The sequence below is a fragment of the Callionymus lyra genome, chromosome 9 (genome assembly GCF_982586985.1).
Source record: "Callionymus lyra chromosome 9, fCalLyr1.hap1.1, whole genome shotgun sequence".
Lineage (NCBI taxonomy): Eukaryota > Metazoa > Chordata > Actinopteri > Syngnathiformes > Callionymidae > Callionymus > Callionymus lyra.
Genome location: NC_141826.1, coordinates 5,709,746 through 5,730,477, shown reverse-complemented (window position 1 = coordinate 5,730,477; position 20,732 = coordinate 5,709,746). Strand labels below are relative to the sequence as shown.

The following is a 20,732-nucleotide window of genomic DNA, read 5'->3' as shown; positions in this document are numbered from 1 at the left end:
GCAAACTAGCAATAAAGGTCAACAAAGTTTAATCAACACCAAATATAGACGGAGAAGAAAGCGGCTTCAAAGCGGTTTACTTTATTATAAAACGGAGAGGTTATAAAAACCCGACTACTTGTTCACAGTGTTGGTTACAGTCACCTGGTGGGCAAACACAAACATTCAGAACACGACAACAGAATCCGTCGGTCGGAGGTTTCTGCGGCACTTTTCTACTTGGCCTGTTCGAGAGCGACGCCATGATCTTTATTACACATTTACAAATGCTCAGTCCACAGTCTGGCACATACATAAACAGTGGAAACTGTCAATAATAAATAAATACAAATAAAACAACAAAGTAAAGCCAAAAATATTTTTGTTAAATACATCAAAGTGTTGCGTCATAAAAGAAAGCTAACAAGTGTTTGTTGAGCTGTTCAGAATTGGCTAGTCAGAGGTCTTTAATTCGATTTAAGGCATTCTTGTTTTTGTAATGTAATGGCAGCAGCTTAATAGTAGAGGATTTAACAATAAATAAATCAAATTTCAACTAAAAATAAAGCTTAAAAATACCATAAATATCAGTAACATTGATTAAATAATTAGCGATTTCCCACATTTTATTTCCCAGCTTATTTTAAGATGCATTTCTGTCATTTTTTTATTTAAAATTCTACACGTAAATGTGATCATAAAAAGCTCAGGTGCACAGATGTGAGGTGGTGTGAAAAGAGCACAGCCGTCATGCTCATCTGTAAATGGAAGACATTTGGAACCAGCAGGACGCTTGTTGGTGCTGGTTCTCTTTGTTTCAGTCAGGGAGGATATATCGTTGTTTAGTCACGTGTCCGAACACCCTGACAGTGAAGCATGTCTGTGGCACCATCATTACTAGCGTTTTTTTTGTGGCGAGAACGGACTACTTTTTCATTTATTTATTATTGTTTTCTTTGCAATGTTAAAAAAAAAAAGAAAGGAAAAAGTCAATGGAAGTTGTGTGATGTACACTGTGATCTAATTTGACTAGACAATAATGGGAAAGATAACCTTTGTTTGTGGAATAAAAAACAAAAAATTAAAAGTTCATTTTCATCTCGTTAATGGCGAATTGTGTGTGTGAGTATTTATGAAATTGTTTTCATTAATTTTTTTCTATTTAAGAGGCAACATTTTTATTCAACTTAAAGTATAAGTTGTCAATGGATGATTATTAAGACAAATAATTGAATGTGCTTTCATGGAATTTTCCAGCTCTTTTCATGATCACTTAACTATTAAAGCTATGTTTGAATCATTTATTTGTGGATCATTTACACGTTTGAGGTATATTTTACAGGGAAAATGTGACTATAACTTGTCGATCTAAAAAAAACAGTTATAGTAAAATCAAAAAACACAAACATGTATTAGTTTGTTCCTTGGAATGTTGATTTGGTCGGTTGTGTTTAGGAATATCTGGTGATCGCTACATCTCAGGCTTCATTGTTCATTTTCATCGGACGGTCCGTTCTGACAGCCTTTAAGAAACAGATCGTCCTGCGACAGCTGTCCGTCAAAGCAGTCCATGTAGAGGCTGCTGGTGCTGCTGCCGCTGCTGCACAGGAAGGTGGCGACGGCTCGACCCTGGCGTGCGTGACCCACGGCGTCGCTGAACACCTTGTTGATCTGCTCTTCTGACGGCATCCACCAGTCCGGGTTCGAGGCACAGTGCATCCTGATGAACTCTGACGGACACAAGCCACAGTGAAGCCACCGTCACACACCGAGGGTTCGACTTGTGTACCTCTGAGGCAGCTGACTTTGACAGGGTTGAGAGGTCGTCTCTCCAGGCCCGGCTCGCCCGAGTGGACCGAACGTTTCCGTTTGCCCAAACCACAGGAGAACTTCAGCTCGTCCGTCGTGAAAACGTAGCGGATCAGGTAGCGGAGCAGCCGGCGGCCATCTTTCTTGGAAGAGTTGACGGCCTCGTCCCATTGTTTGTTGGTGATGAAGAGAGGATAGTTTTCCAACAGCTGCTTACTTCCCTGCGTGAGGAGAGACAGTGAAGCTCCTCCACACTTCCATGATGACGGATGTTGGAAACATCAATATGGAAGTATGACAGTGCCATACGAATATTGAATGCTTGAATTTAACATTTCAAATGTCTTTTTATTAAAATTTTGTGCGCCCTGCGACAGACTGGAGTCAACATAATTGTAAGTAGCTTGTTGGTATTATCTGGTGGCAATAATATACCAATATTTGTTTTTTATCAAATTGAAAAGGCTACAAATTAAAAAATTACACATTTTGGTTAAGGTTTTGTCTGATTTATTGGAATTAGAATCAAACTCTATGTGCATACAAATATTTGAATTATACATTCAACCTTTCAACTTAGAACATTATTATTATTATTTTTTTCATCCATTTAATATTCTGATGGAACAGATATACTTCCATATACAAGTGTCAGGTGGGAGTCTACTGACCTCAAACATGGTTTGTTCTTCTTCCTGAAAGATGGAGATCATCAAGTCAAATGTATGTTGCTGTATTCAGGTTCAGTCATTCACCTCTGTGTACTGCTCCTCTGGCACTGGTGCCACCAGCTGATGGTGCATCTCAAGGACAGTCTTGAAGTAGTCCAGCACGTTCTGACAGGGAACTGCATGAAACACAAGAGGGGTGGACACTTTTCAAAGAGGAACTCGTCTCTTCATAAAGCTTGTTCGATATTCCGAAGGCACTGCTCTACTTCCAAACCTCCACACATTTACCTGGAACATTCTCCAGCTTGTTCCGGAGGTCCTCGTTCTCCTGCTGTAGAGACAGAACTTCCTGCTCCAACTCCAGGCAGCGCGGACAGCAGCTTTCCTCCTCCTCCTCCTCTTCTGGCAGGGTGGAGGAAGGGTGGCCATGAGAGTCGGACGGAGTCGGGGAACCCCATCCTCCTAGATTGTGTCTTTGAGGAGAGACCCCCGTACTGGGCTCCGCGGACCGACAGTGGCCATTTTCAAGCCCCAAAGCCGACCGCTGGTGTCGCTGCTGAGACCCTGAAAGAAGATAATTCTGCAGGGAGTCTGTGAAGATTCTGAGGATGGCGGATGTCTGCTGTTGGTTCAGATGGCTGGGCTGGGCGTCCTCCTGATGATCCGAGGTGGAAGAGCTCTCGGGGTGGTTGGACATCCCTCTAGAGGAGCAGTGAAGAACCTCATCCTCCCTAAACTGGCCCTCCAGTTTGACGTTAGACGTCGACGACGGGCCCAGCAGTCTGCCGTTGTTGAGGAGGCCCAGGACTCGGCTACACTGCTGCGCAAATGCATCTAAGATTAGACGGTTCTCTGTGGAGCGATGAATAAAGAACAGTTAGTTTCAGAAAGTCTTCAGCTATGATGGAAATTAGTTCTACCAGAAGATGAAAGATTTTACAAGTACATTAATTTGAACCTGCAAACATTGCATATGAGTTACAATCATTCTCATAAAGACTTTATATAGTTGTGTTGAAGTCTACCTTCCACCATCAACTTTATAATAAAATATGGAGTATGGAGTGCAAAAAATTGCGGAAGGTGAATCCTGATATAAACTGTATCAGTGGAGGGAGCGACACAGACATTTTGTTCAACAGTGATTCACAATCTCTGACCTTTTCAAAGAAGCAACACAGAACATTATTTATACATCTATTTACAATTTATTGATACAGAGATTCAAACAATAAGTCAGCTTTCATAAAAATGTAATTTGGGGGGGTTTATCCCTCTGGAAAGTTGGAACAAGGCCTGAAGGTTATTAACTTCATTTGAAGCAACTGACCACTGAACGATTCTGCAAAACTCAGAGTATTCCCTCGGTTTATGTTAAAGAATATATGTTGCTTTTATAGTCTTATCACAATAAACATATAATCATGATGACTGCAGCTCACAAAAAGCTTATCTCCCATGCAAGCTGTTATAACCGCTCATACAGAAAACCATTTCTAGCCGACTGCATCCAGCAACAAAATAATAAACTGTTTGTATCCAAGTGTTTAATGATCTGAGCTATCGAATAAAAAGGCAAGCACAGAGCGGCGACCTTCAGTGGTTTAGGACGAGCCGTAAGAAGTGCCTCCACTCCACTTGCTAGTGGTAAATCTGGATTCTGACTCTGTTGTTATTCTAACACTTGTCTCTGTTCTCATTCCGATTGTCCAGGAGAAAATCCCTGACATAAAATTAGTCCTTCGAGCCGGATGTCAACGCTATCTTCTGGAGGGTGATCGGGAGAAACTGAAGGCACAGCCGGTGCACAGCCGGGACCAGCCAGTGTTCCGATAAGTCCACTTTTCCCCATGGCTAGTTTCTCTGGGCCATCCTCCGGGAGGACGTAAACAACATCCGAACCCAGGAGACAGAACAAGAGCGAACATGTCAGACAGAAACTTTTTACTACTAGTAAGCAGTTACTGTTCAGTGGAAATTAGAAACGTACAACTTCTTATTTCATAGGCAAACTAGACGTGTCTAGTTTGTGATTGAATGTGTTGTGAATGTGTGCGAAATAATTGTTGAAAAGAAAATATTGTGAACTGTATTTAACAAAGAGAATATGCTAAAATAAATCATCATGTCTGAAACAAAACCTAAAACAGTTAAAAGAATTGAGAAAATAAAAACAAACAATCAGGAGATAAAGGAGGAAACTCCAGTTAATCGGACGGAGGGAAAGTACCCAGGTTCAACCAAATACATATACTAATGGGCAAAAAAATACGATTTTAACCCTGATCCAAATGATTTCAAGGGTGTTTCAGAATTACTGAGAAAACTAACAGTACACGATCGAGTCAAAGGACGCGATCAGTACAAACCCGGAAAACAGTTGGTTCAGGCAAGGGTGTGTCACGCTGAGTCAAAGGCCAGACAACACATAAAAATAAATGCTGTGGTCAGATTAGAAGATAATGAGATTACCTCCAGACGCAGACATCAAGTTGGGAATAAACCAAACGAAGAAGTGAACAATGTTAACATACCAAATAACACAGAAAAAGCAGTTAACCAAACACAGGAATTAGACACCAATACCTAGTGTAAAAAGGTGGTCCTATAATTCTGCAGCCGGCACTCTGGATACTCCAGACTTGTATCCAGACCCGGGTACATACCCGCTGTACCCAGATCTTAAAAAACTGAAACCTCCGGCGTATGTCCTGTCACAGTGAACCTAACTCAGCAAGCGACCACGACTTCTCCACCAGACAGACTGCATACCAGCATTCGACAGAGTCATAAACTCAGCTCTGAGCCCTTTCCAAACACTGGCAGGGCTAGTAAGAAAACTAGATTACAATTTAAGAATTTTTTCAGGATGAAGTAGAATTGTGTCCGATGATTGAAGTAGCCAATCCAAATGAGGGGGTAAACGGGGGACTCCCCACCATCCGAGGTTTATCGAACCTGGACTCAGAAAGACATTAAAGATGCCTTAGAAGGCATCCCGAAACCACAAGAAAACATTGAAGAATGTAAGTAAGTAAGTAGCTAGTATAGAGCGCTTTTCTAGAACAGGGTCACAAAGCGCTTAAACAATATAATAAAAAATACTCCAAAAATATATACTGTACACAAAGGTCAAGATAACACCAATAAAAACACAGGAGTCCAAGAAAATCAGGAAAAAGCCTGCACGTCTTAAGATGTTTCTTGAAGGAGTCAGTAGATCCATCAAGCGCAAAGAGAGAGGAAGATCTTTCCAAAGCTTAGGAGCAACAGCCTGGAAGGATTTCTCTCCTCTGGTCCTGAACCGTGTTCAGGAACCATCAGTAGATTCTGATCCACAGACCTCAGAGCCCGAGCTGGGGTGTAAGGCTGGATCAGATCAGTGATGTAAGGAGGAGCCTGACCATGAATAGATCTGAAAGTAAGAACCAGAATTTTAAAGATGATTCTGAAAGAAACTGGAAGCCAGAGAAGAGTTTTAAGGATCGGAGAGATGTGAGTTCTTCTACTAGAGCGGCCATAATTCTGGCCGCAGAGTTCTATATCAACTATCTCCATGGAGTTCGCAACCTCCAAGCCAGCTACTACCTGAACGGCAGAGAAATACAGCAGGTACTGATGCCATTAGTTCCAAATCAATGGCACCAGCTCAGACCAAGTTTATGTCATCGTAAACCTAGAATTTATAGAATCATGGGAGTTCAGTGTTTTGTTAGCACCATAAGTAAGGCGGTAATTAGTGCTTCCCACTGAATGCCTTAAATGGTTGTGTTGAAGTCTACCTTCTTGAATGTAGTTAGAGTATAATAAAATATGGAGTATTGAGTGCAAATAGGTGAACCCCGATATGAACTGTATCAGTGGAGGGAGCGACAAACACATTTTGTTCAACCTTCAGCAGTGATTCACAATCTCTGACCTTTGCCAAGAAGAAAGACAGAACATTATTTATACATCTATTTAAAATGTATTGATATAGAGATTCAAACAATAAGTCACCTTCTAGTCAGCTTTCATAAAAATGAAGTTGGCATGATTATGTTGCTCCTGGGGTTTTCCCTCTGGAAAGTTGGAACCAGGACTGCAGGTTATTAACTTCATTTGAAGCAACTGACCACTGCACGCTCCTGCAAAACTCAAGAGTATTCCCTCGGTTTACATATTCAACATTTTAACACAGTCGTATAAAATACTTATAATTGCTCAGAAACGCAACAACTCCATTGGGTTGGGGAGTCTTTGTTGTGCCTCTTGGCAACAGATTTTTCATTACCGCTACATCCAGCCGACTCACACAAATGTCAACTTGATTATGCTGATTTATCCAGATGTCAATAAACTTTCAAATCAGTTTATTTGTACGCAGCCGAGCAAAGACGAACGACAGAAGAAAAAAAAAAAAGGGCTATTGTCCAGAACAAGACGTGCTGTAGTTTCCTGGCAGTGGTGTCACAGACAGTAGACCTGGACCTCACACACCTCCATCAGCAGATGTGTCACATTTATTAATATGCTGCTTGTCTCTGTTTACCCGTCGAGATGGATCTGATATCACTCCTCCTCCTCCCTCCCCCTCACCGGTCGTGTTGCAGTGTGAGCTGAGAGCCTCATAAAATTTCATTAAAAACAACACGCTTGGCAGAGAGAAATATATGAGCTCCATTTATTTTAATCACAACCCTTTCGCAGAGGCTTTTTTCAATGCAATAGTGTGTCGTACAGTCGACTGAATGATATATAAACGATGCTTTTCCACATGAACAGACAATCAAATGCTTTTTTTCTCCGGTTAAAAGATGATCATTTAATACCTGTAACTGAAAATCAGGAGGAGCGTAGCTTTCAGGCTAATCTAGCTACATATTATTTCATGTGTTAGCAAAATGTTTTTATTTTATTTTGATTTATTTTATATTTTCTATGAAAAATTGCTGTATTTTCTGTGGCTATTGGAAAAAAACAATTTCCTGAAGGAGACCTCCTGAGGGATCAATAAAGTTTTACCTTACCTTACCTTAAATAAGCTACATTTTTGGATATGTTTCGCATTAGTTTGAAGCTCATAAGTTCTGTTAAGGACATGCTGAAACTAATTTTGTCCAAATGTACAAATAAAAACACAGTTTTTAACAAATACTGAATGGTAAATTGAAAAGTTGTGAGCAAAAAAATACAGTGTATTACAGTGTATCTACAGTGTAGAACCAAGTGACATGAATCTAAAATGTGATTTCTTTTTTTTAAATGTGTATTTTTTGCAAGAGCCAAGGAGAAACCAAAATCGAGCCCGTCCTTGTGAAACATGAGCTCGTGCAGGATCAATAGTGCAACAATGAGCAGCGGTGGCAGCAGCAAGTTGAGCGAGGAGGACAACAATGAAGCAGAAGATTCATGTCTGATGTTTAATTTGGGCGCAGCAGGGATTTATCCTTCATGTTTTATAGCTGGTTCTCATGGACGCACCCCAGCCATACAAACAACTGAAGGATCAGGATGGAAACTGAGATGATTTGATGGACAGATGAGAGGATGAGAGGATGAAATGGAGAATAAATAGATGGTTTTCACTGAGATGTTCATCTTATATTCAATATATAAAAGTGTAGCTAAGAGTGACATCTATAGAAGACAAACTGAGAAGAAGTTCTCCACTGACCTGAGCTGATGGTATAAGTGCAGTCTGGGGAGTCCTGGTTCAGGCTGGCTCTTCCAGGGGAGAACCTGAGCTCCGCCGCGCCGCCGCCGCCGGCGCGCCTCTGCAGGGATCCGAGGCTCGCCGCCGCCGCCGCGGAGGTGGACGAGGGGACCCGGCTGCTGGGCCTGCTGTCACCGGGGTACCCCTCGCTGCTGCTGATGCTCTGCTGGAACGAGAAGTGATGTCCGTCACCGAACTGCTCGCTCGGAGCGAACCTGTCGAAGCGACACTTGTCGGCGGAGCGGCGGCTCTGGAAGGGCTTGAGGCTGCAGGGGGGACCCCGCTGCAGGCGGTACATCTTGGGCGCGCAGGGCCCCTCATCCGCCGGCTGCATCTGTGCCTCCATCGACCAGGTGTGACCCAGGTGTGCCTGTGGTCAGAGCCGTCGCTGTCTGGCTCCGTGTGGAGAGAGAGGGGTGGGCTCGTTTAGTGACACGGGGCAGCGCCAATCCTCGCCCTGCAGCCCGACACGGGCGGGACTAGCGCTGCTGCCAAACCCTCTTTGTACCGCGCGACCATACAGAGAACAGCGGGGCGTCATAGCAGTTTTTAATATGACAATGAAAAAAAAAATCATTAAAGACAGAAGCCATTTTGCTGCTGAGTTACACACGTCACCAAACACCTCCGAACTAAATCACGACAATTATTTATTATTAATAAAGAATAACAAACACAGACACAGTAGCGAACATTTCATTGTTATAAAGAAAATAACGAATCTTTTTTTAACCATCATTTTATATTTTCTAAGCGTGTTAAATCCCATTTATTCTGAATAATACAATTCAACTAAGACAAAAAAAGTTGTAGTGGCCACGCGAGGGCGCCACATTAGCGGTATATAAACATCTGGGTTTTAAAAGAAGAAAAGAAAAAGTAGTCTTACAAAATAATAAAACGGATTAATAGGAAACACAATGACCGGATAACTTTTGATAGAAAATATAATTAAATGGAGTGACTTTAAGACAAAATCCATAACTAAATATATTTTTTACACCAGTCTCGAAAACTGCAAACCTTCCCTTTCCTTCATAACTCAACAAATGTATAAAACAATGTTCAAAAAGACAGTAATAAAAGTAAAAGCAAATGAGTGGATAAAGGATGTATTGAACCAAAACAGTTAAAACCTCAACCAACTGCTAAATTAAGCAACATATGCTAATATAGACAAAGCTTTAAATGTGTAAAGAAATAATCACATACAGTAATAAAACATTTCCAAATATGCAAGATGCTACATCTGATGCTACATCAAAAATCTGCCACATGTGCTATATTATATATATATATCTACAGCTAATGTACAACTAAGTTCAAGATGTGATCAAATCAAAAGTTTCCCTGAGTTACACTCATTGACTGACCTAGAGCTGTCCTGGAGGATGTAAACAACTATTTTAACACAACATTATAACATTAGAAAGTCGTTTTTTTATTGTTATTTAGCTATAACTAACTAGTTATGGGCTGATGAAGATTCATGAAGCAGTGTCATGTTGTTTAGAGGTCAGTAGGTGGCGCCATAAGTTAAAAATAATGACACTGCTTTATGAAGCGCCATCAGAACATTTATTAAGCATATATGGAATTGTCAATGAAGACACAATTATGATGCTACAAATAAATAATTATACGAAAGTTATAATAAATGACTGCCCCAGAACAGTTCTAGGGGATATGGACTACTATCATACAAAACATAAAAACATTTTAATGAAGAATTTTAGGGAAATTAATAATAAAAATCATCATTTCTGAACCAATTCAGCCACATGACATTGTCGAGGATAACAATGATTTTATGTGTGCCACATAGGCTAAAAAACATTACATCATTTAAAAGTTAGCCATATATGCTTAAAACTACATTACAAATCAACACATATGCTTAAAGCTCCAACATTTAAAAAGAGTTAGCTAAATGTGCTAAAGGACACAACTATTATAAGTAAGACATGTATGCTTTAAGGTACAAATGTTGAAAACTGAAGTTTTTTCATTTATATTAAACTAGTGAAATAATGATTAGAATTAAGAGGGGAAAACGCCTGAGATCAATTCAACCGCTGCCATCTCTAGAGCGCGCACGCTGTGTTAGCTGGGGGTTGCGTGCGCGTGATCGCGCTGACATCACAGCGCAACAAAGCCAGGCGCGCGCTAGAGTCTCGCTCAGAAGTCAACAAACCTCGGCGGGTCCAGAGGGTCCAGTCAGAGTGCGTCGAACTTCTGGAGCATCCGTGACATGAACCCGTCCCTCGCGAGGATCTGGAGCCGCGCGAGGAGGACCTGAAGCCGCAGAGAAGATGACGCGCAGGTGAACCTCAGCATCACCGGATAGTGGTCTCGATGCGGAGTTTCTGAAGCGGGTTCCAAGTGGACCGTGAACCCGCCGCGGGGGGTCCGGGCCGGGATGGTTCGCCTGCTCGACTGCCTGCTGCTCGGATACCTGACCTGGAATCTGCGGATATCGGACGCGCAGGGGGAGTACTGCCACGGCTGGCTGGACTCCAGCGGGAACTACCAGGATGGCTTCCAGTGTCCGGAGGGCTTCGACACGGCGGACGCCACCGTGTGCTGCGGGTCCTGCTCGCTGCGGTACTGCTGCGCCGCCACCGACGCCCGCCTGGACCAGGGGAGCTGCACCAACGACCGGGAGGTGGACAACACCGAGTACGCTGCACGTAAGTCATTGAAACTTTAACACTAGATTTATTGACTTAAACTGCACATTTTTAAGTTACAATCTCTACACTTTCTATAGGAAAAGTTACTTTTAAAAGTTTGAAATTCAAGATTTATTAATGCTTAATAAGATTATTATTTAAAAAAAATAATTTTACTAACTTATTTAGTTACCAGCTTGAATAAGTTGATCAATAATATTTATAAAAATGTATCAAGTTGTTACATTATTTATACAATTACGAGATGATATCTTGAGATAAATATGTTTTCTGATACAACTTTGTCAATGATTTCCAAACGTTTTGACAAGAATTTTCAGGATATTCTTGCCAAATAAATCCACTTGTTAGAATAGTGTTTGCAAATAAAGTGTAACATATAATTTGCATCTAAAAACATGGTTTCATTAACTTGAAGCATATTTATAGTGTGGTGATCAAGTTAAGTTACTTCTTGTTTTCTTTGATTAATTACTTTTCTGAGCATTTATCTGATTTAAGGTAAGGTAAGGTAAGGTAAAACTTTATTGATCCCTCAGGAGGTCTCCTTTGGGAAATTGTTTTTTTCCAATAGCCACAGAAAATACAGCAATTTTTCATAAAAAATAACCAAAATAAAATAAGAACAAGAACATAAAGAGAAAGAAAAAGATGACACAATCTAAGTCTAAAGATAAATACAAAGAACATAGATCATTTATAGAATTTAGATCCATTTGTCACTAACGTGTGTGTGACGGATGGTTTTTTTCCATGATGTCAAAGTTTGAACTTTTGTTTCCTAAAATTTAATTTATTTCCGGCAATCATCGACTATAAGTGTTGGGTTTCCATCCACAGATGGTTATCAGGCAAAAGAGGAAGCGACGTTCAAACGACGAAGCCTGATAAGCATCTTAAGAAAGTTGAGTGAAATCAGTCAAAGTGGACCCCAGTGGGTTGGTTTTGACAGCTCGCTGATTTTTAAAGAATGAGGTCATCATTAAAAGGCCATCAGTCGTCGTCTCTCATAGACACTCATTGTTGATTGTGAGCGTCTGAACTGAAGGCTGTTTCGCAGTTTTCTTTCAATTTCCCGACCAGTCGTGTGTTTGGCTTGAAAGCGAGCTCACAATTTCCTATTTTATCCCCAACGAAAATAAATAAACACACGCCGGTTCAAATGCAAACAAGGCAATATGAGCTGTTTGTGTTTTCAAGTGAGCTATGAATGAGTTAATTGATTTAACCAGAACATAGTGATTCATCTGCAGATTGAACATTTTAAATGGTTCGTTTATAGTTTTCTAATTTGACTTTTGTTGCCAGTAGACGGAAATAAATAGAAAAAGTTTCTAATTTGTTTGCAATTTAAGTTATGGTGATGAACGGAACTATTTCCTCATAACAAAGTGCAGCATGACAATGTAATGTTAAAAGACTTTAAAACATAATGATGATAATAATATATAAAGAGATACCATCATCTCTCAATAGTAGTGCCATCTTTACCCAATACTTCACCATTGTTCATTGAACTTTGCACTCGTTTTACAGAACTGTATTCATGCTAACATGATACTAAAAATGTCCTTTCGGCCTGGTAAATATGGTTAGCATCACGTGTTTACCTTTTCACAAGAAAATACATAAAATAAATCCTTTAAGAGTTTTGCTAAAAAACACAGTGCCTTTGATGTCCCCTTAAGATGAATAACTTTTTTGACTGTTAATTTAAAAGGTATGAATATCATTTTATTATTAAATACTCTACTGAGGTAATACAAGACTGAAGGTGTATTATTATTTTTTAACTAGGGTGGTGTTACAGCGGTTTACCATTACTAGTTAATTTAACCCAGTTATATACTGTTAAACATGTTTTTGCATGGCATAAAATAACTCTTTAAAGGTTGCATTTGTCCATGTTTCAAGAGACGATCCAAGTATAGTTGTACCTTAAATCTAAAAGGTGCTGTATAAATATAAATACAGATTAATGTAATTAAAGGCCAATGACACGACAACTTGAGACCAAATCTGGAGACCGTGAGTAAATTCCACAACTAGTAGAACACCAAAGTGCTGTGATGACTGAGACGTGTTAGTTATTGACCTGCGACCCCGGCCCTGACCAAAGACAGTGAGTGTGCAAACGTGACGCCAAGTTGTAGTTCTTGAGTGTTGACTGGAAGGAAGTTCTACCTTTTAATCTAAACAAATAAAAAACAATGGCTAACGAGAGGTAACTTAAAGCTCAGATTTTAGATGAATAATTTTAGATGGTCTGTTGTTCTCTCTGGGAACTGGAAAAGTGTTTCTGATGATCGTATTTGGATATTAATTTCAAATTAATTAAGTTTTATTTATCTATAATTTTACATGCCTCACTGACCTGAAATATTTAAATAAAAAGGGATATTTTCAAATCTCACGTTCAAGAGTCAATAGTGTCATCCAGCCCTACTGTACTACATAGGTCTGGACATCTAAACTGCTCATGAAATGTGGATTCCTGTTGTGTGAGTTCAAATGTAATGTATCAGCTGTGTTGTTTAATGTTCCTTGTCCTGCCCACAGAACCAGTCTACATGCCCTTCCTCATGGTGGGGAGCATCTTCGTGGCCTTCGTGGTGGTGGGCTCTCTGGTGGCGGTCTACTGCTGCACCTGCCTCCGACCCAAGCAGCCCACGCAGCAGCCCATCCGCTTCTCCCTGCGCAGTAGTCAGGGCGAAACCATCCCCATGATCCTCACCACGGCGCCCCCGAGTCAACGAGCGCCGTCCCGGCAGTCCAGCACGGCGACCACCAGCTCCAGCTCCGCAGGGGGGGGCAGCTCCATGCGCAGGTTCTCTCTGGGGGGTCAGCAGCAGCAGCACGGCTGCCTGGTCTCGGCCACGGTCTCCTCGTCCGCTTCCACTCCCACCCAAACTCCACAGACTCTACCGCTCCCTCCTCCCCCCTACATGTCGGGGGGCCTGCTCCCCCCCAGCCACACTCTGCAGCTCCACCAGCCCACCATGACCCCTCACCCCTCGCAGGGCGCCGGCTTCCTGCTGCCGCAGCAGTACTTCTTCCCGCTGCAGCCGGACGCTTTCGCCGCCGTTTCTAAAGGCTTCGCCGACTTTGGCCAGAGCTGATACAGTCCAGGAGGTCTCTGGACCAGAACCCATAAGACTGAAGGGACCCTTTTCTTCAGCGCCTCAGGCAGATCATGTGACTCTATTTTTGGTGACTAAAATAACATGGCAGACTTGAGGTGGGCCTTAAATGTTCATGTGATGCTCATCTTAAAAAAAACAAAGCGGTCGTCATGCAGCGTTCACTGACACACGATTACTTCAACTGTGTTCACGTTACAAGCTCTATTGTTTAATTCTTGATATTTTTGCCGTCATTTCTGGTGAGTTTAAGACATTTTCAACCCATAATAATAATACATTTGAGAGTTGAATCTTGGGGTTCAACAAAAAAGTGTTTTTTTTTTAGCATCAAAAATGTTATATATGCTGATAAGATGCTTCCATTATAAAACAAATAAAATAAAATTGTAATTAATGTCAATGTGAACAGTTAAATCCATAACAATGTTAAAATAATCTCAAGCTCAACATCATCCATGTTTATCAATAACATTTTCAACACTTTGTTGTTGTGATCAATCTGTTGCCATTGAAACCATTTAAGAGTAATAATTAATTTTCATCAAGCAGTTTCAAAAATTGCTGGTTAAAAGATTTTAACAAAACAAAAAAACATTACATTTTTAATGATAAAAGATCTATTTTACATTGAAAAAATATTGGTTCATAAATAAATGCATTTCTTTTCAATGCAATATCTGAATTAAACAACAACGCTTGTAATGTGACTTTAATACTTGCACTTTTCCCTCAACAGATTTATAAACTTGCTGTGTTTTTAAAGTTGTTAGATATTTTTTCACTAACTTTTTATAAGAATGACATTTCTGCCAGTTAAAAAAACAAACAGATGATGTATTTTGACAATCAGACAGATTGTGTATTATGTAACATGTGCAGCTGTTAAATAAAACAGGTTGGTTCTTAATTCTCGAGCTGATTCATCATATAAAAAATCATTTACTCTTCCATAAAGCTGATCGGACGGCGTTCCCTACCTTTTGCCCGTTCACTTGCCAGACTTCACAGCAGGAATGCGGCGCTGAGGCGCGTCATTGTCGGTGCTCATTGAGCATGGCACAGTCGCAGTGTTAAAAACAACCCGACCTCAGGGACAGAAGGGGAGGTTTAGGTTCCACCGACAGGTACGACTCCATCTCTACAAAGACTGTCCTGTCGACGAGTCGTCTTACTGTGAAACCTGCCTCGTGACCCCAACCAGAGCTTGACCTGGAGTGACATTTCATTTGTCTCAAAGTGAGACAATACATTTCTTTATAAAAGCTCTTTTATATAAATAGATCCATGTATAGAACGTTTTCCTCATTATTAATAGAATTTTAATAGTATAGTTTATGTGTTAAAATGTCTTTGTTAACTTGTCAGCCACATTTTCAGAGACACTATTTTTGTACATACAGTTCAGTCAAATTTTATATGAAGTAAACTTTTGAAAGATTTTAGTCAATAGTAATAATATTACTTATTTTATACTAATCGTCCAAATGACAACATTCAGGGACATTTATATATTTTGTATTCTTTCTGTAAAATGCATGGTTTAGTTATTGTAGTCCTGGGAAAATCCGACTCCAATTAAGTGAGTAAAACTATAAAACTGGTAATTTAGAAATGTGTCAGATTGTTAAGTAACAGTTTAATTTCAGATTATTTTCTTATCTATCAGAATCGTACATCCAACTAGTGAAAGTCATTTTTTTTAACTGCTCTCGTAGAAAATGTAAGTTTATCTCCAATTATTTTTTATTAATTATATTAAAATAAAATCAATGAAGTGATACAAAAAAAAACAATATATAGCATATCTGTATAATTTATACTTCCAGCCTCGTATCTTATTTTCATTCAACGATTTTTACCAACCCATTAAGGCTATTTCTTCTGCTCCTTCTCTGGCTTGACGGCCCCTCACAACAAACTCAGTATTTAATTTGGCCCCTTAGGAAACAATTCTTATCCCAGTTAGCACGAAGAAATAAACTAAACGCCAGACAGAAGCTAATATGATTAAAAAAATGTTTAGGATTTATCCTGATTGTATTTAGATTCACGTTTGTTACTGTTGTGTTTTAAGAAAATATAAATATATGAAGAATCTTTCCCAAACTGAACTGAACTGAATCAGATGTTGCTCCTAAGTAAGGCCAAGGGTTTAAAGGCGAGAGCATCTGGAGCAACTTCTTTCATTGTTATGATATTAAACAGTGGAATCATAATCCTCCACAGACCCTCTCTTCCTACCGACAACTTTCTCTTCTACCTCCTGCTCCTTCCCTGCACTCTTCAGGTCAACATGTCTGCAGGGAGTCTGGAGAGAGAATACAAAACAAGCTAAAATCTCAAACACAACTAGTCTGTGAACTTGGCTGAACACTACAAATACTGAGCATTTATGTAATTAGTTTTCCTTCCTGCCTTTTTCCTGTTTAGCGTTGGATGTCCTGTTTCGGCTTCAGCCGGCGACTACAAACCTGCAGACAAACACGAGTCAGTTGTTCCTCCATGAATGTGAAGTTTATTTCTGTAGTCCTTCATGGCAGTAGAAGACGACACTTAGAAGTTTGCAGTCCACACATGCAGAACAATCATCGTAAAACAAAAGAGACAGAAAGTTAAATAAAAGCGTTAAAGTTGTGTGAAGCGAGTCAAAGAGGTACAGCAACACTCCAGAGAACAGGTTTGTGTTTGTCCATTCATGCGGCCCACGACTTCTGAGAGCTCCTGAAAAACAAAGAGAGCAGCGGCTCCACGACGACCACATTCAGCAGGTTAGAAGATGACGACTGAACCCAGATACACACGAGTGAAGCAGATTTTAAAAAAAAAGAAAAAAAAAGACCCACAAACGTTTACAATCAAGAGAAACTAACGATATAATCCACCAGTGAAAATGTACATCAAGTGCATTGTGCAACATCTCCTGTTCAAGAAGCCAGCTGAGCGTCAGAGACTCACACAGTCGAGGTCGAGAGTTCATACACACATTATTACACACTCCTCCTGGCCATGCATCGGCACACAGTAGCACACTAAACCTGGAGTCGTGCAGACGGACAACTGGAGCAGAAAAGCGTTACACACACTTGCGTTCTCACACAAACACACGGGACATAAATCGCTCGTTTTCCACTGAGCGGTGGCACAGTTTGACACAGTGAGTCCAGAGTCGACTTCCATCTGAACAAAAAGTTTTCTTTGGTTACTGTGTGTTGCTGATTTTATCTCATGATAAAAACTTTACTTAAGTTTTTTATTAAATTAAGATTAATAAATCTTGTAGCCGAGGAAAATGAGCAGATGAAAGATTTCAGACCAAAAAACTATTCGTTTAGTGCAAAATAAAAAAGGCTGATTTCATTTATTTTTCTTAAAATAACCCTAAAATAACCAATGTATTAACCACTGCTCTTTGGCAATCCTTTAATCAGATTAAAACCATTTTGCAGCTGAACATTTTAATAAAAATACAATTGGCAAAATGTATCGTTAAATATTGTTTATGTTTTATTGTCTTATATTGTTTAAATTGTAACCAAAGAAAAAATGTAACCGAATTACCGCATAGATTAGGATTAGAAAGCGGAAATAAGGTTTAAAAATGATCATAAAACAGAGTCAATCAGGATTGCTACAGAGAAGTTGGTTGCTACTAGTTAGCAGCTAACATAGGGAACTTTGATGATGAAGTTCAAAAGTTTAAAACCAAATATTTAATTAAACATAAACTTCAAGTCGAAAATAAGACCTGCCATGTGACTTTGCTGAATAAAGGGATTGTTAGAAGCATTTATTTGTAGAGTTTGAATAAAATAAAAATGGTTTTCAATGTAGCCACGGTCTGTATCTTGTCTAAACGTATCTAATCTATATAAAAACTGTCCCGACTGCTCACTGGAAACACTTCACAGACATGCCTAGACACACACAAGTGACCACGGTTGTCGAACGCACACGTACACACTTGCCACATGCACATGCAGGCAACAGTCGCACAGTCAGAGATCCAATCTCCCATAGGGAGAAGACGGCAATCACACAGACGATAATTTCATAGTTATAAACAAATCAAGCCGTAACAACAAGAACACAAGAGACCTGCCAGTCGATCAGTGGGACAGAAACGTTACAAAGCCAGTCCAAAGTTCAGACGTCTCCCAATATAAAAATACAAATCCATAAAGTAACTACAGAGACAGAGTAGTTTCAGACTGGCGTGGAGTTTCCTGGCTAATATTTCTCTTCCTCCCGTAAGCTAATGGCACTTATGTTAGAAGGACAAATCTCCATTTCTTTGAGGGGAAACATTAGAACCACTGCTGTCAACTATGTCGGAGCAAATCCTACCTTCTGCCCCTCCACGTGTTCACATTGTACGAGCGCAGGGGAGACAGTGATTTCGTTCTCAGCTTAGCTATTTTCTAAAGAGGGAAAAAGTTCTACGTAGGCACCTTTGTGGTTGTTGACAGGAGTGACGTGTGGAATGCTCGTATTTATCCATCTGCTGTGTGAGTGGTGGAGACGGGACTTACATGTGTGTTGCAGGAGGCAACGTCTCAAATCATAGTCAAACCAGGCACGATATCGACATACATTAAAAACGTGGAACTCAAATGGAAAATACAGTGTTTAGAAGGGATGAAGGCATGAGCAGATGTAAGGCTTTACACGAGATACGCTTCGTTTAGTGCAAAATAAAACAAGTGGCGGCGGGCGAATGTCGGCTCTGAAGTGTCCCGTTAACTTTTGCCCGATTCAAGATTGTATTAACGACTGCTCTTTGGCAATCTCAAAGTTCAATTCTCACGCCGGATAAAACCGTCTCGCAGCTGAATATTTTCAATCAAAGCAGAAATGATCTAAGTTGACATGATTTTTGGCGTAAATGTGTGGTGGATGTTAAAAACAAATCTGGCAAAAGTGACACTGAAAGCAAAAGTGCTTATCACCAGTTGACAGTGAAAACCGCGTCTTATATTCCAAGTTAATTTTTCCCTTATTCGATCCCCCTCAGTCTCTCACAATGCCCTGAAATTCTTCATCTCTGGAGGCCACTGGATCAAACCGCAGGGTCTTGCCATTAGAGACGGTGGTCCAGGCCCCCCCCCGGAGTGGTCGGCCAGGGCTGCAGAGGCCGGCGCTCACCACTCGTTGGTCCTCTGCTTGGTGGTGTCGTAGGCTCGGATCACCTCGGACTGAGACACCACTCCATTCTCATCTTGAGAAAAGGCGTAGCCGTCTGTGGGACAGGAAGATACTGGTGAGATCCTGACATAGCTTGAACTGAAAGCTGCGTGAGAGAAACTCAAAATTAAACCAAGAGTGTAAAACAAATGAGAAATGTGTAGATATAGGTTATTGCATGGATTATAAACAAGTCCAGTGTTTATGTTACAAACTTGACTGAACCACGGAGAATTTTCTTTTGGCGCATAACGCCAGCATGACCTCACACAAACTGTTTTTGGTGTCACCTATTGTGCTACTTGCACCTGATTGGTTGTTGGTTTCAGGCGACAAAATGGCTTCTCACTTCCTCTCAAATTCAATCTTGTCAATGAGATTAATGCTGCAGGGGGTCTAAAGTTATTGGGAAGTCAAAAGTGTGGCTCAGATTGAAGCAGCTTTCCCTTCAAATTTCCCTTCTTCTTTATGATGAATTATTCCTCTGCAAACGTTGATTCTAAATCTGGGCCCTGCTTGATAAACAATCCTTTGTTGCATACGTCCAGCCTTTTCAACCTAAAGTGATACTTTCATTAATTTTCTTCTCGCATGTCAAGCGTTGGTGTTATTTTTCAGAGTAAGCCATCCCTTTTCCGGGTTACTGACTAATTTGTATTTCCATTTAATTGATCGTGTAAACAAATTAAAATGAGCCCCGTTCACGATGACACACTTTTATTCGTCCAAAAAAACAGACTTAAAATCATCCAATGTCCCTTGAATTGAAGCCCCGAAAAGAGAAATATTTCAGAAGAAACCCTAAAGTCTATATTTTAAGCTCATTTGTTGAAGGAGGCCTCGGGGTAAATCTCACGCCGTGTCTCAGTTCACTGCAATACGTGAGATTTAAACCGATAGCCTGGGATGTTCTGCTAAAAACAAGCTTACAATATAGTTTGTACTAATGTGTCTTGACTTAGCTAGTCAACTTCTGCAACATAGGAAATGTGGTTCTAAGGGACGAGGAGAACAACAGAAAGTCATTAAGAATCTTGATCTTTCTGAATGTGTTTTTCCTAGTATTTCTCCAGTGTGACTCCAGCTAATATTTATTCATAACGTTTTTTTATTGTGAAATACTTAATCACATTGATTGTGGTTTGAAAATAGTTTCAACCAAAACATAATAAATCTCGCTACAGTGCTCTGCTATTATTTACCAACCAATTTCATCTTGTGTGTGGACTTGGGATTTTCTGGCGGAGGTTCCAGCTATCGCGGCGGTTGGCAGCCAGTTTAAAGCAGTTGAGGAATGAAAACTACATTTACTTTGGCAAACTGGATATGGGGGCTTTTGCTTTACAGCGATGACACACGAGGAGCCTCAAACACCAAAATAAAACTGATTTTAAACTAAAATGTCTGCCGCAGAAATCATCGTTTAAAAGATATTTCCCTAAAATCAAAATGACTGAGTTTAACAACCTATAAAAACAAGAGCTCCTGCAACAACAATCCACACATTTCTCCAACAACAAAAGCACAAAACTAACTAAAGCAAGACAATTTGGTTCTAAAT

General features: G+C 40.2%; 3 protein-coding genes across 6 annotated transcripts in view; 1 reads left to right on the top strand and 2 right to left on the bottom strand.

The window, feature by feature from the left end:
* Positions 1-1,266: 1,266 nt before the first annotated feature.
* bend4 (BEN domain containing 4) lies at positions 1,267-8,549 on the bottom strand. The gene is made up of 6 exons (XM_087799170.1): positions 8,116-8,549; positions 2,748-3,311; positions 2,544-2,635; positions 2,460-2,483; positions 1,769-2,009; positions 1,267-1,709 (listed from the first exon to the last, which is right to left on the bottom strand). The coding sequence occupies exons 1-6, from the start codon at positions 8,498-8,500 to the stop codon at positions 1,465-1,467; spliced, it is 1,551 nt and encodes a 516-aa protein (XP_087655296.1). The 5' UTR covers positions 8,501-8,549; the 3' UTR covers positions 1,267-1,464.
* A 1,639-nt stretch (positions 8,550-10,188) lies between these two features.
* shisa3 (shisa family member 3) lies at positions 10,189-14,895 on the top strand. Its single transcript, XM_087799171.1, has 2 exons — positions 10,189-10,844; positions 13,407-14,895. Exons 1-2 carry the CDS (start codon positions 10,574-10,576, stop codon positions 13,964-13,966), a joined length of 831 nt encoding a protein of 276 aa, XP_087655297.1. The 5' UTR covers positions 10,189-10,573; the 3' UTR covers positions 13,967-14,895.
* Positions 14,896-16,482: 1,587 nt separating this feature from the next.
* The window catches only part of atp8a1 (ATPase phospholipid transporting 8A1), a 91,212-nt gene continuing 86,962 nt past the window's right edge, over positions 16,483-20,732 (bottom strand). For all 4 annotated transcript variants that reach the window (XM_087799412.1, XM_087799414.1, XM_087799411.1 and 1 more), the window contains one exon: positions 16,483-19,226. In XM_087799412.1, the coding sequence (XP_087655538.1) occupies positions 19,129-19,226 (98 nt within the window). In that variant the 3' untranslated portion in view covers positions 16,483-19,128. The remainder of the gene's footprint in view (positions 19,227-20,732) is intronic.